The following is a 13,367-nucleotide window of genomic DNA, read 5'->3' as shown; positions in this document are numbered from 1 at the left end:
TGCTTAAGGGGAATCTGAAACAATAGATGGTAGCGGCCTTATGGATTAATTCTGGGACTGCACTTCATGCATAGAAGTTGCATGCATAAGAATGTGACCATTAGTAAATACGAAAAGGTAGCTAACAGAGACCAATTCTCTCTTTTCTCTTCCCTCCCCTGGCATTTGAGCTCTTAAAGATTGCAAGTATTTGGGATTTGCTATCCCCAACTTGTCTTTGAGCTGCAAACCTCCTGATAAGGGGTAAGAGCAGAAGCTACTCACAATAGTTTAGTTGTCAAGAACAAGTCAAAGGCTTACAGAAGTAATTAAGTGCATCACTGAGGCTTATTATGCAGGAAGCAAAATATTGAAATATGTTGGGAATCCCTGTGACTATTTTACGTAGATGAAAGATTATATGGAGCAGCCATACCATCCTTCAAGCCACATGCTGGAGACGTGAATGCCTTCTGGAAGATCTTTTGCACAATAGAAATGGCAGAATCAAAGACCTCCAAAAGCCTTTTTGAACATTCTGAGCGTGATGTAATTTTTGAAAATACTTGCCATTTGGTGCAATGTGATCTATTTTATAAACATCTCCCAGAGAAGGACATTCTCCTCCCTCCTATGGGTTTATCCCTCTTCTCTGAAAATTAATCTGTTCAAACTATGAAAATACATCCAGACATATTTATGAGTTAATTTTGCATTATAGTAGCGCTGCATCATAATAATTCTACTCATCTTCTTGCTCAGTGCAAAAAATTTTTGATGGGTAAATAAAATTTTAAAAAATTAACCAAATCATGATTATAAAGGAAAGTAGTGTATGTGCCTGGGCTAATAATATTTTTATTACAAGTTTGTAAGGCTGCATTAGTGATCAGGGCAAAAGAGAGCGAGATCGAGGAGGTTTAAGCATTTGCTGGGCTCAAACTTATCAAAGGCAAATCTCTTGAAATAACATAAAAATTTCCACTTGCTTCTGCCTCACCCAGAGAGCCAACACTGTCTGTCTGTCTAGGTTCTTACCCAGCACTGCAATATCTGATTGCTGGGTGCGAAACATATCAAATATTTTGGAATCACATGACGCCCCCAATTCTTACCCAGAGTCATTGTGACATGACCTAAGGAGGTTGAGGAGAGCATCATCGACTCCAGCAAGTGGTTAGCCTGCAGCAATCAGCCAGGCAATTTGTCACCTCTTGCTAATAATGCATTGCTGTAACAAGGGACCCCTCAGATCATTAGGCCCAGATCCAAATGACCCTGCCTTAGACATCACCTAGAGAGGGCAAGCAAGTGAGAGAAAACTGACTCTCAGGGAGAAATTTCCTATTAAAACATTTTCAAATGTTTGAAATGGTTTGTAAAACCCCAAATTTTTCTGGCTTCTGCTCCCTCCCATAGTGAAAGAGATGTTCCTTCCTCTCTGAAGGCCACATTGAGTTACCTTGAACACATGGAATGCCTCAAACTGAATGTTTGGGCTTTTATCTCGCAGCAGGTTCATCATTAGCTTCAGGTTCTCTGGTTTGCTGATGTATTTTGTCATGATGGCAAAGTTGTGTCGGTCCAGAATCAGTTCACCCAGCAGCTATGGGAACATTTACAAAAACAAAGGCTTTGTGACTCTGCACAGAATTTATGATTCAGATGAAAGCACGGCATCTTTATCTTCACCCCCAGAGGTTTCAATGGAGTTTTAACTTAGGCCATGGTGGCTTCAAAAATGGAGGGCCTTCTAAAAAATTGAGGTGAATTTGCTGTTCATAAAAGTGAAATAACTGTCCAATAGCACTGATCAACCAAATATTGCAGAGATAGATACCACATTAATGCATAGAGAAACAGCTGGATTGAGTCAGATAAAATAAAAGCAAGTACAATCATCCCACATTGTTCTGCTAATTCACCTCAATCCTTACATGCCCCACACTTTCCTGTTCTAGTCATGAGGAGACTGCAGATTTTACCAAATTGCTTGGTGCATGGACAAATGGGGACTACAACGAACCTACCAAACTCACTCCCACCTGTGTTCTGGACTACGCTATGAACTCAGGTGACACTGAGAAAAGAGAATGACACCCTCATTTCAGAGAAAGGACTCCAGGCTTTGCCATACGAGTTCAGGAACTAGGACTTTTCAATGCTAACTGCAATGCAGTGACAAAGATATCTCCTGATTTTCACAAGCACTAGATTAATTTAAAAGAATTTCTTTTGAAACCAAAAAAAACCCCCCAAAAAAACCAAAACAAAACAGTATATAAGGCCACTCTGTGAAATAGTCTGAGCATGTTATGGCTATTAAAAAAAAAAAAAAGATGTTCCGGAATTTTACATTACCTTTAAAGATTGTCTCTTTGTGACATAATTCTCAGAATGAAGCAGTTTTTCATAGTCCTCAAAGATCTAAGGGAACAAGAAAAAAAAACCAGTATAGCCATATTCTTCCTTTTCCCCCCCCCACCCCCTGTACTGGTCCTTCCTGCACTAAGCTTTGCGATGGCAGCAGGACAGCTCTGGCACTTCTTTATGATGCCAGAGCCCAGCCCATATTGGCCACTGATTAGCAACGTCCAATCAGTGTTTGCTTGCACATGTGAATCCACCAAAGAATCAGGAACTTAGTGCCCTTGTGATTCACACCTTATGCCATGATCTTATAAAAGATTATGAATTTGCTGCCAAAATAGAACACACAAATATAACATTAGTAACCAGAGACCATCTGAGGTAACTATTATACCAACACAGGGTTATACAAGTAAAGTGCCATCTATCTGGAAAGACAGACAGAGAAGGATGGTGGAAGTCTGGCTTGTTAGAGTGACATTGCTATTTTTAGTGGATTTCTATGCGCGCATCTAACTTGCCAATTTTCCTTTTTGCTTCGCTTTAGTTGTCCTCATTGTCATTACTATTCCCTGTACCTTGGAGGCTTAAAGATCAAAATGAAGGCACTGCATGGGGCAGCGTAACTGAGGCACAGAGAAATGTAATGGAGTCATGCAATGTTTATAATGCCTCCTCTTAATGTTACAGTTGCTGGGCCTCACGAGGTTCTGAGGACTTTCAAAGTCCCATTGAGTTAGTGGGAGTTGAGGGTTGCTCAGCACCATCCACGATCAGATCTCTTGTGCTAAGACATTTTGCAGTTCTTGTTCATTAAATGTAGACAGAGCCATAGGTCGGCATGGTGATTTACAAACAGATAATCAGCACTGAAAAAAAATTATGAATTTGGAGAGAGACTCAATATGTTATACCAAGTAGTTAGAATGGGAGGGAAAGGTAACAAGACTTCTACTTTGTGTAGTGCTTGCATAGTTTCATTTTATTTTATAAAAAATGTAATAAGCTAAATCTTAATGAACACTAAAATCAATGTAGCTCTGTTTATGCCAATGGAGGTACACTGATGAATATGACCCAAAGATCTGCTAAAAATGGCAAGACTCAGGGCCACGAAATCTCAGGCCAAGGGTTTTAATTAATGACTGTGGGAAGCAAGAGCCAATCACTCAGGTAGCTAGACTGCGCCGCTGTCTATGCTGCCCCTGCCCCACTGCTATTTTTAGCAAACTAGCTCACATAGAGTTAGCCTGGGTAAGCCTGCCTGTGGTGAGAAGCAGCCGCTCAGCTGCGATGTAGCTGTACCCTAAGACTCCAATTCTGCAGTGAGTACCAGATGGGTGGAGCCTTGTGTTTGCACAGAGCCCTAGGGGAGTCAGGGCTCCATGCAGGGATCGGCTCACATGATTCTCAATGCAGAGGTTTTAAGTGACTTGTCCAAGTTCATCCAGCATTAACAGCAGTTAAGAAAATAATATACAAGAGCCATTACCTGCAGCTTTAACCACTAGATCACACCATGTGATGCAAGTTCAACGTGGCACTCAAATACCTTAATGGCCAAACTGTAATGTGCAGATAACCAAATTTTCAAGGTGCTGTTCATTTTAACAAAATGTTTATTATTGTTAACCAGACTTAAAAGGTGACGGTGACAATTGGATGGTCACAATTTCCTCTTGGCCCAATTGATCTTTCTCGTGTTGAAATATCATTCACTGTTTTTGCCTGGTTGGTATAGCTGTGTATTTGAGGTTATATATGCAAACAAATTTCATGTATGTCTTATTTGAAGCTAACTTTAGCTTGTTCATGCTGTTGCAATTAAAAAAAATAAGCAAAAAGATGTTTGTTAAAATGAAAGGATGCTTTGTCAAAGAACCCAGTCCCTGGCTGTCTCATCACTCAAAGAGTGAACATGGAATGACACTTGCCCACCGTTGGCATGTAGTGAGATGGGAGGTATTTGTCAGCATTGCCACAAACTTCATTCTCAGAGCCAAATCTGCCGTCGGATGTACGTGTTCAACATACCCTGATTTCAGTGGGAATTGTTCATTTGCATCTCAGGGCATTTGTCCTTTATTGTTTAGGATATAATGGGAACGTCTATACATCAAAGAAAACCCTGCAGCAGCGAGTCTCAGAATCCAGGTCAACTGACTTGGGCTTGTGTTATAGGGCTAAAAATGGCAGTATATACTCCTGAGGTATTCTGTGCCAAAAAATTAAAAATTCTGCACCAAAAAATTAAAAATTCTGCAAGTTTTGTTTGTCAATAAATAAATGCAGAGGCTCCAGCATGGCAGTAGACCACTGGCTGCACGAAGGTGAGAGATCACCCTTCAGCCTCCCCACTCCCCAACCTTGGGACCTGGACTCATGGTGAGGCTGCCCGTGACCCTGACCCAGCACTAGGCCAGGCCCTGCCCCAGAAATACCCTAGGGCCTTGCCCCTTTACGCAAAGTGCACCAGGTGTGGGGTAGACAGGTTCAACCAGGCAGGAGCCAAGTGTGGAGGGGCTCAGTGTGGGGAGATCCAGATATGGGGTGAGAGGATTCAGTGTGGGGAGATCCAGGTATGGGGTGAGAGGATTCTGTGTGGGACAATCTGGGTGCAGGCAGCTCAGTGGAGGGGTCCTAGATGTGGGGGGATCTGGATGCACAGAGGCTCTATGGGGGGGGTTCCAGGTGCAAGGGTAATGGGACTCTGCAGGGGCTTCCAGGTGAAAGTGGTTGAGCTCAGAGAAGGGGTCTCAGCGCTGGGAGAATGGGGCCTGGTGGGGTGGGAGTCTGGATGCAGCTAGTTGGGGGCTGGTGGCATGGGGGTCTAGATGTAGAGGCTCGGGGGGTGGGGGTCCAGAGTGCAAGGAGCTCAGTGGAGGGTGGTCTGGGTGCAGGGGTGGGAGTTCCAGAGGCAGGGGGTGAGGCTTGGTGGGGGTTTCTGGGTATGGGAAGTCCAGATGCACGGGGGTTGGACAGATGGGGGAGCAGCTCCCTGTACAGTGACCCCTCCCCTGCAGCTGAGAAGTGATGGGGGCAGGAAGCAGGGGAGGATGCTGAACTTCCTGCAGCTAGCGGAGGTTTCTGGGGGTGGGTCCGACACAGCCCCAGCCACTCCTTGTAGGGGAAGAGGAAATCCCGTTCTCTCCTGCCTCCAGCCCAGCCGGGACTAGCAGCTGATCCCAGCTCAGGATAGGAGCCCCTGGCTGGGGTGTTCCCAGCCCTGCGATGATTTACCTCTTCGCCGGCTGCTCCAGGTGCCTGAAATGATGTACCTGTGCAGCTAGGGAGTGGTGTCTGACTGCTCTTGCAGATTCCCTTTGCTTCCCTGTCAGAAAGTCATTTTTCTGCAGGGAAGCAAAGAAATCTGCAGGGGAAATAAATTCTACACATGTGCAGTTGCGCAGAATTCCCCCAGGAGTAAATATAGATGTTCTGGCTTGGGCTGGATCCTGGGCTCTGAAACCTGGGAAGGGTAACAGAGCCAAGGCTCCAGTACAAGCCAGAACATCTGCACTGCTATTTTTAGCCACAGCAAGCCTGAGTCAGTTGACCCAGGCTCTGAGATTCACTGCTGCGAGGGTTTTTTCCCCCCCTTGTGATGTAGGCATACCCAATGTCTCCATTGGTTGAAAAGAGTGAGCACAATCTTGCGAGGTGGTGTAGGTGCCTCCTGCAAGGTGCTGCCTGCCCTGAGCTCACTAGCTTCAGCACACCTCACAGGATCAGGCCCAACAGGAACAGATTTTGCTTTGAGTCTCCAGGTATCTTATTTTCATGGGGGACTTCAATCACCCTGCCATCAGCTGGAAGAGCAATACAGCAATGCACAGACAATCCAGGAAGTTTTTGAAGAGAGTGTTGGGGACAACTTGCTGGGGTAAGTGCTGGAGGAACCAACTAGGGGCCGTGATCCTCTTGACCTGCTGCTCACAAACAGGGAAAAATTGGTAGGGGAAGTAGAAGCAACCTGGGCAGCAGTGACCACAAAATGGTCGAGTTCAGGATCCTGACAAAAGGAAGAAAGGAGAGCAGCAGAATACGGACCCTGCACTGCAGAAAAGCAGACTGACTCCCTCAGGGAACTGATGGGCGCAATACCCTTGGAGGCTAATATGAGGCGGAAATTTGTCCATGAGATTTGGCTGTATTTTAAAGAAGCCTTATTGAGGGCGCTGGAACAAACCATCCTGATAAGCAGAAAGAATAGCAAATATAGCAGGTTGGCTTAACAGAGAAATCTTCAGTGAGCTTAAACACAACAAGGAAGCTTACAAGAAGTGGAAACTTGGACAGATGACTAGGGAGGAGTACAAACATATTGCTAGAGCGTGCAGGGGTGTAATCAGAAAGGCCAAAGCACAACTGGAGTTGCAGCTAGCATGGGATGTGAAGTTAACAAGAAGGGTTTTTACAGGTATGTTAGCAACAAGGTGGTGGTCAAGGAAAGTGTGGGAGTCTTACTGAATGGGGGAGGCAACCAAGTGACAGATGAAGTGGAAAAAGCTGAAGCATTCAATTCTTTTTTTGCCTCAGTCTTCACAGACTAGGTCCGCTCCCAGATACTGCACTGGTCAGCACAGTATGGGGAGGAGATAAGCAGCCCTCAGAGGTGAAAGAACAGGTTATGGACTATTTAGAAAAGCAGGACATATACAAGTCCACAGGTCCAGATCTAATGCATCTGAGGGTGCTGAGGGAGTTGGCTGATGTGACTGCAAAGCCATTCACCATTATCTTTGAAAACCCGTGGCGATCGGGGGAGGTCCTGGATGATTGGAAAAAGGCAAATATAGTGCCCATCTTTAAGAAAGGGAAGAAGGAGAATCTGGGGAACTAGAGACCAGTCAGCCTCAACTCAGTCCCTGGAAAAATCATGAAGCAGGTCCTCAAGGAATCCATTTTGAAGCACTTGGAGGAGAGGAAGGTGATCAGGAACCATCAACATGGATTCACCAAGGGCAAGTCATGCCTGACCAACCTGATTGCCTTCTGTGATGAGATAACTGGCTCTGTGGATATGGGGAAAGCAGTGGGCGTGATGTATCTTGACTTTAGCAAAGTTTTTGATACCGTCTCTCACAGTATTCTTGCCAGCAAGTTAAGAGAGCATGGATTGGATGAATGGACTATAAAATGGACAGAAAGCTGGCTAGATCGTTGGGCTCAACAGCTAGTGATCAACGGCTCACTGTCTAGCTGGCAGCCGGTATCAAGGGGAGTGCCCCAGGGGTCAGCCCTGAGGCCGGTTTTGTTCAGTATCATCATTAATCATCTGGATGATGGGATGGATTCCACCCTCAGCAAGTTCATGGATGACACTAGCTGGGGGGGGAGAAGTAGTTATGCTTGAGGATAGCGATAGGGTCCAGAGTGACCTAGACAAATTGGAAAATTGGGCCAAAAGAAATATGATGAGGCGCAACAAGGACAAGTGCAGAGTCCTGCACTTAGGACGGAAGAATCCCATGCACTGCTACAGGCTGGGGACCAAATGGCTAAGCGGCAGTGCTGCAGAAAAGGACCTGTGGGTTACAGTGGACGAGAAGCTGGATATGAGTCAACAGTGTGCCCTTGTTACCAAGAAGGCAAATGGCATACTGGCTGCATTAGTAGGAGCATTGCCAGCAGATCAAGGGAAGTGATTATTCCCCTCTATTCGGCACTGGTGAGGCCACATCTGGAGTATGGTGGGGTCCAGTTTTGGGCCCCCCACTACAGAAAGGACATGGGCAAATTGGAGAGAGTCAGCGGAGGGCAATGAAAATTATTAGGGGGCTAGGGCACATGACTTACGAGGAGAGGCTGAGGGAACTGGGCTTATTTAGTCTGCAGCAGAGAAGAGTGAGGGGGGATTTGATAGCAGCCTTCAACTACCTGAAGGGGGTTCCAAAGAGGATGGATCTAGGCTGTTCTCAGTGGTGGCAGATGACAGAACAAGAAGCAATGGTCTCAAGTTGCAGCAGGGGAGGTCTAGGTTGGATATTAGGAAACACTATTTCACTAGAAGGGTGGTGAAACACTGGAATGGGTTACCTGGGAGGTGGTGGAATCTCCATCCCTAGAGGTTTTTAAGGCTCCGCTTGACAAAGCCCTGGCTGGGATGATTTAGTTGGGGTTGGTCCTGCTTTGAGCAGGGGGTTGGACTAGATGACCTCCTGAGGTTCTCTTCCAACCTTAATCTTCTATGATTCAAAGAGGTACCAGTGATAGTTTTGAACATGTATCAGTCTGTCTAGCTGATAAAACAGATTTCTGTTTGTTGACTGGGAGTCCTTTGAAGAACATTATTCTTTACTATGTGTACTTTGAGCATCAGTGCTACACAAACTCAAGACAGACACTCATTTTATCACAGTGCTTTAGTACAGCGATAAAGAGAATAAGTGAAGATATACAAATTGCCTGAGTCACACTGCATTTGTGACTCAGCAGCATGCAAGCTTGAAGGTAACAAGACAACTTAATCTTCTGCTGAATTCCACCACCCATATTAACCCAATTTCAGTTGATTCCAACAGAATTTTTCTGACCTACACTTGATTTTCAGAGATATTTTAAACCAAAAAGAAATGGCAATATACCAATAGACTAATTTACTTAGGATGATAACAGGCATATACACATCTCAAAATCCCTTGGGATTTACACAGACATGTCGTCTAGTAACACTAAAATAAGTTTTAGTAACTCTTGTCCTCTATCCTGAAGTATTACTGGGACATGAATGACCACTAGCTATTCCCTAGCACTGACCAGGTGGCGTCAAACTGTAGCAAAAGGTAAATATTTAAAATAAAATTGGTCTAATATCTGTACACACGTATAGCTCCCACTAGTGTTAATGTAGTTATGTTGTGTGCAATGAGGCGAGAATAGACTTCCCTTCTACTGTTCCACATCCTAAACAAGATTTGCTTTTGACATGGAGTTGTACTAGAAATCAGGAAGCCTGGAAACAGGATACAAGCATTATTTCTACAGATGGCTAATAAGGAGGAGGATTCTCCCTTGGTAAAACTAATTATTTTGGCTTATAGGGTGCGATGTTTGGTTCTAAGTAAAAGTTTTAGGTGGGGCATGTAGCCCTCAGCTGCACATGCTCTATTTATGAGCAGATTAGAAAGTACGATTCAAATGGCTGCTAAAGTACAGGCACCTTCCCTGAAGTCCAGCTGGTGCTGTCCCGATTGGATCCCTCGCCTGGGAAATGGAGGAACTGTGCTGTTGAACGAACAGCTTTGGTTGACACAAAGAATCAAGATCCACTTTTTTTTTTTCTTGAGTGGAGCAGAAATGCCCCTACAAAAGGTTTCCAATTCAGACCCAAGTGAGGGTGGACTCCTCACAGTAACACTTGCAGGAACATATATAAAACCATTAAGGCTGGAAATTATTTGTACTTACTGTATCATAATTTTGTTCTAGGAAATCTGCTACCAACAATTTGTGTCTTGTTAGCAGGTCCTGGAAAAGAAAGAAACAGGGGTAAATCACTATCTGAAACATTTTAAAAAACTCAACCAGCTTTTTTCTCCCACTACTTTGATCATCATTTTAATCTTCAGTTGTAATGGCTCGGGGAACATTTTAAAGCAGCTCTTCTCCTTTACGATAAACTTCCAGCATTATCTCAATGAAAGAAAAGGTAAAAGAGAGACAGTGCACCATTTAATATCAGTTGCTGATTCATGTTTACTAGTTCACTGAATAAAAACAAAACAAATACTATATTTAGAAAATACTCTGATATGTATATTTATAGATTTTTGCACTTATCATATGGTCTGTGGGCACATGTGCATATATTAATTTTTAAAATGCCAACTGTAAATTGGAGCTATTTTACCTTTATAGAAATTACCTTTCAGAAAACAGTGTAAAGCTCAGGGACAGTGAGACTGTGGCCTGAAGTCCAAATGTGAGCCATGAAACCTAAAAAATTCCCCACATGCTCACTGTCACTCTCTTCCTGTAGCTGCAAAGTGATGACAAAGCTAATCAACTCCAGATTTTTATGGATTATGGATGCAAATAGGCAATTTAAATTAATTGATCACAACAAAAACAATTACTAATCACCCAGTTTCAAAAAGATACATTGGAATTGGAAAAGGTTCAGAAAAGGGCAACAAAAATGATTAGGGGTATGGAACGGCTTCCGTATGATGAGAGATTAATAAGACTAGGACTTTTCATCTTGGAAAAGAGATGGCTAAAGGGAGTTATGATTGAGGTCCATAAAATCATGACTGGTATAGAGAAAGCAGATAAGGAAGTGTTGTTTACTACTCCTCATAACACAAGAACTAGGGGTCACCAAATGAAATCAATAGGCAGCAGGTTTAAAACAAACAAAAGGAAGTATTTTTTCCACACAACACAGTCAACCTGTGGAACTCCTTGTTAGAGGGTGCTGTGAAGACCAAGACCCTAACAGGGTTCAAAAAAAGACCTAGATAAATTCATGGAGGATAGGTCCCTCAATGGCTATTAGCCAGGATGGGCAGGAATGGTGTCCCTAGCCTCTGTTTGCCAGAAGCTGGGCGATAGAGGATGGATCAGTTGATGATTACCTGTTCTGTTCATTACCTCAGGGGTACCTGGGACTGGGACAGATGGACCTTTGGTCTGACCCAGTATGACTGTTCTTATGTTATGTTCTAATAAATATTGGGGTTGTCTACATTTATTTAAAAATAAATTTCTATACAAAGACGGAGTTTGAACCAGAGAGGTTTTAAGCACCACAGTTCCTATTTGGAGTTAAGAAAAGACCAGGACCATAGATTTCACTGACAGTTTATATTACTAAACATCTCTTTGGCTCAAGAGTAGCCCTCTGGCTCCTGGCAAATGCCAGTGTGGCCATTGGCATCACAGAGTTTGGACCCCCTTGGACCCGACTCTCCTCTCAGGCCATTTTAAATAGTGTAACTCCATTGCCTTCAAAAGAGTTACTTTCCACAGGAATATAATAGGAGTGAGAGGAGAATCAAGCTCCTCTAGTAAGTTGACCTAAGCCAATTTTTTCATATTTGGGTGCCTAAAAGTTAGCCACCTAAATCCGTATTTAGATACCTAAAGAAAAAAAATTAAAAATGGCCTGATTTCTATACAAGCTGAGCAACCACCTTCCCTATTGAAGTCTATGGGAGCTGCAGGTACTTGGTACCTCTGAAAATCAGGCCACTTATTTAGGAGTCTAAATATGGATTTATGTGGCTAATTTGAGGCATCCAAATTTGAAAATTTTTGGCAATACTGATCTCTTCAATAAGTTGCACTGAAATGCAATAAAAGCCTAGATCTAAAGCCCATTCAAGGCAATGAGAGTCTTTCTGTTGACTGGTTTCAGAGTAGCAGCCGTGTAAGTCTGTATTCGCAAAAAAGAAAAGGAGTACTTGTGGCACCTTAGAGACTAACAAATTGACTTGAACAGAATGGGCTTTGAATCAGGGCCTGTATCTTTTTCTTTAAAAGATCTGTCTTTTCTTTTAATAGCTTTGTTACTCACTGTCAGAAGTTGACGCATATGCAATTGTCTTTACACAGCGGTGTCCTCAATAGCTCCAAAAATATATATTTAATCTGATGATTCTTCCGTTTTTAATTTGATTTACAATGAATTATAGTGAAAGGATTTGTATTTATCAGCTATTGATAAGGGGGAAGAAGGCTGCCTCAAACATGGTTGCTATAAAAACTAGTATACTATATAGTTAGTATATTCTTTTATTCAGCAGGGATGTGATGAATTCAGGTTAATTAGCTGAGTGGACTTCAGCCTGCTTCATATGCAGGGCACTTAGCAACCAAGCACAGCATTTTTCATTGTGTCCAACGAACTGCACATAGTCCAAAAATTAGTTTTGTTTTTATTCATAGAAAATCACAAGACAGACTGGTGCAGCAACATTTGACCACCATTCTTCCCACCTCCCAGCTGCTCCTGTACCTCCATAGCAGATTATGTCTCTAAATACAAGTCCATTTTCCCTGTTCCCCTGGCATTGCTCGGCAGCTCAATCACCCTCTGCCATGCATCTGGCTGAATTTAATTAAAAAGTATATCTTAATATCATCAAAAATTCCAATATTTCCCTCCTATAAATATCCTTAGATATTAATGCAAATTTAATTAAGTCCTTCTCTGGCCCCTGCAACAGATGAGTCTTTCTTCTCTGCTCCGAACTCCCATGTGATTACATTATACAACCCAGCAAGGGGATTGCAAAACCCTGATCAACAGGTGCAGTAATCCACCAAATGAAAAACTGTAATGCTTGTTTTGCAGTCTTAGTAATCAAGATATAGCTATATGTTTTACAATTCCAGTTGCTTTCACATCACTTATTGCTATTCCAAACTTAACAGTGATACCAGGATCAAACAGTGTTTATCTAGACCAGTGCCATGTCTCTGACACTAGCCAATACCAGATGCTTCAGAAGAAGGGGCCAAAAAAAAAAAAAAAAAAAAAAAAAAAAAAAAAAAAAAAAACCCAACAACCCATAATGGATAATTATGGAGTAACCTGCTCACAGAGGAAGAATTTCTCCTAACTTCAGGTAACTAGTAGCTGATTTATGCCCTGAGCCATGAGGATTTATGTTCTTTATAATTTTTTCATCTGTTTAATGTATCTATGGACGTTACTATTCATACAGACATACCATTCTATTTTTAAATCCTGCCATGGTCTCAGCTGGTAGGTCCATGACTATATAGGTCCATTGATTATAAAAGGCAGGATCCAGCAGTCTGCAGTGCTTAATACAGCTCAAAAGTGCTTTGTCCCATGCCCTGCCTTGTGGCTGGGGTAAAAGGAGATTCTGTTACCCACCTCATCCATATTTTTCTCTTGCTTAAAGCCTGATTACTCTGATGTTGTGCAAAGGATATGAATTTCTTCCAAATTAATGTCAGAGCTGGAAATAGAATCCAGGAAATCTTACTCCCATCCCCAGGCCTGACCAAAAGACAACACAACACAGAGAGGACTACTTAGGAAC

At 43.0% G+C, this 13,367-nt stretch overlaps 1 protein-coding gene across 10 annotated transcripts in view; it reads right to left on the bottom strand.

Annotated features, from left to right (window-relative positions):
• Positions 1-13,367, bottom strand: part of CAB39L (calcium binding protein 39 like) — a 109,692-nt gene that overhangs the window by 12,104 nt on the left and 84,221 nt on the right. For all 10 annotated transcript variants that reach the window (XM_038368553.2, XM_043504501.1, XM_038368568.2 and 7 more), the window contains 3 exons: positions 9,760-9,819; positions 2,341-2,406; positions 1,442-1,585 (listed from right to left, as the gene is read on the bottom strand). In XM_038368553.2, the coding sequence (XP_038224481.1) occupies positions 1,442-1,585; positions 2,341-2,406; positions 9,760-9,819 (270 nt within the window). The remainder of the gene's footprint in view (positions 1-1,441; positions 1,586-2,340; positions 2,407-9,759; positions 9,820-13,367) is intronic.

This window comes from Dermochelys coriacea, chromosome 1 (genome assembly GCF_009764565.3).
Source record: "Dermochelys coriacea isolate rDerCor1 chromosome 1, rDerCor1.pri.v4, whole genome shotgun sequence".
NCBI lineage: Eukaryota > Metazoa > Chordata > Testudines > Dermochelyidae > Dermochelys > Dermochelys coriacea.
The sequence above is the reverse complement of the archived record's forward strand: the minus strand, read 5'-3'. Positions and strand labels throughout refer to the sequence as shown.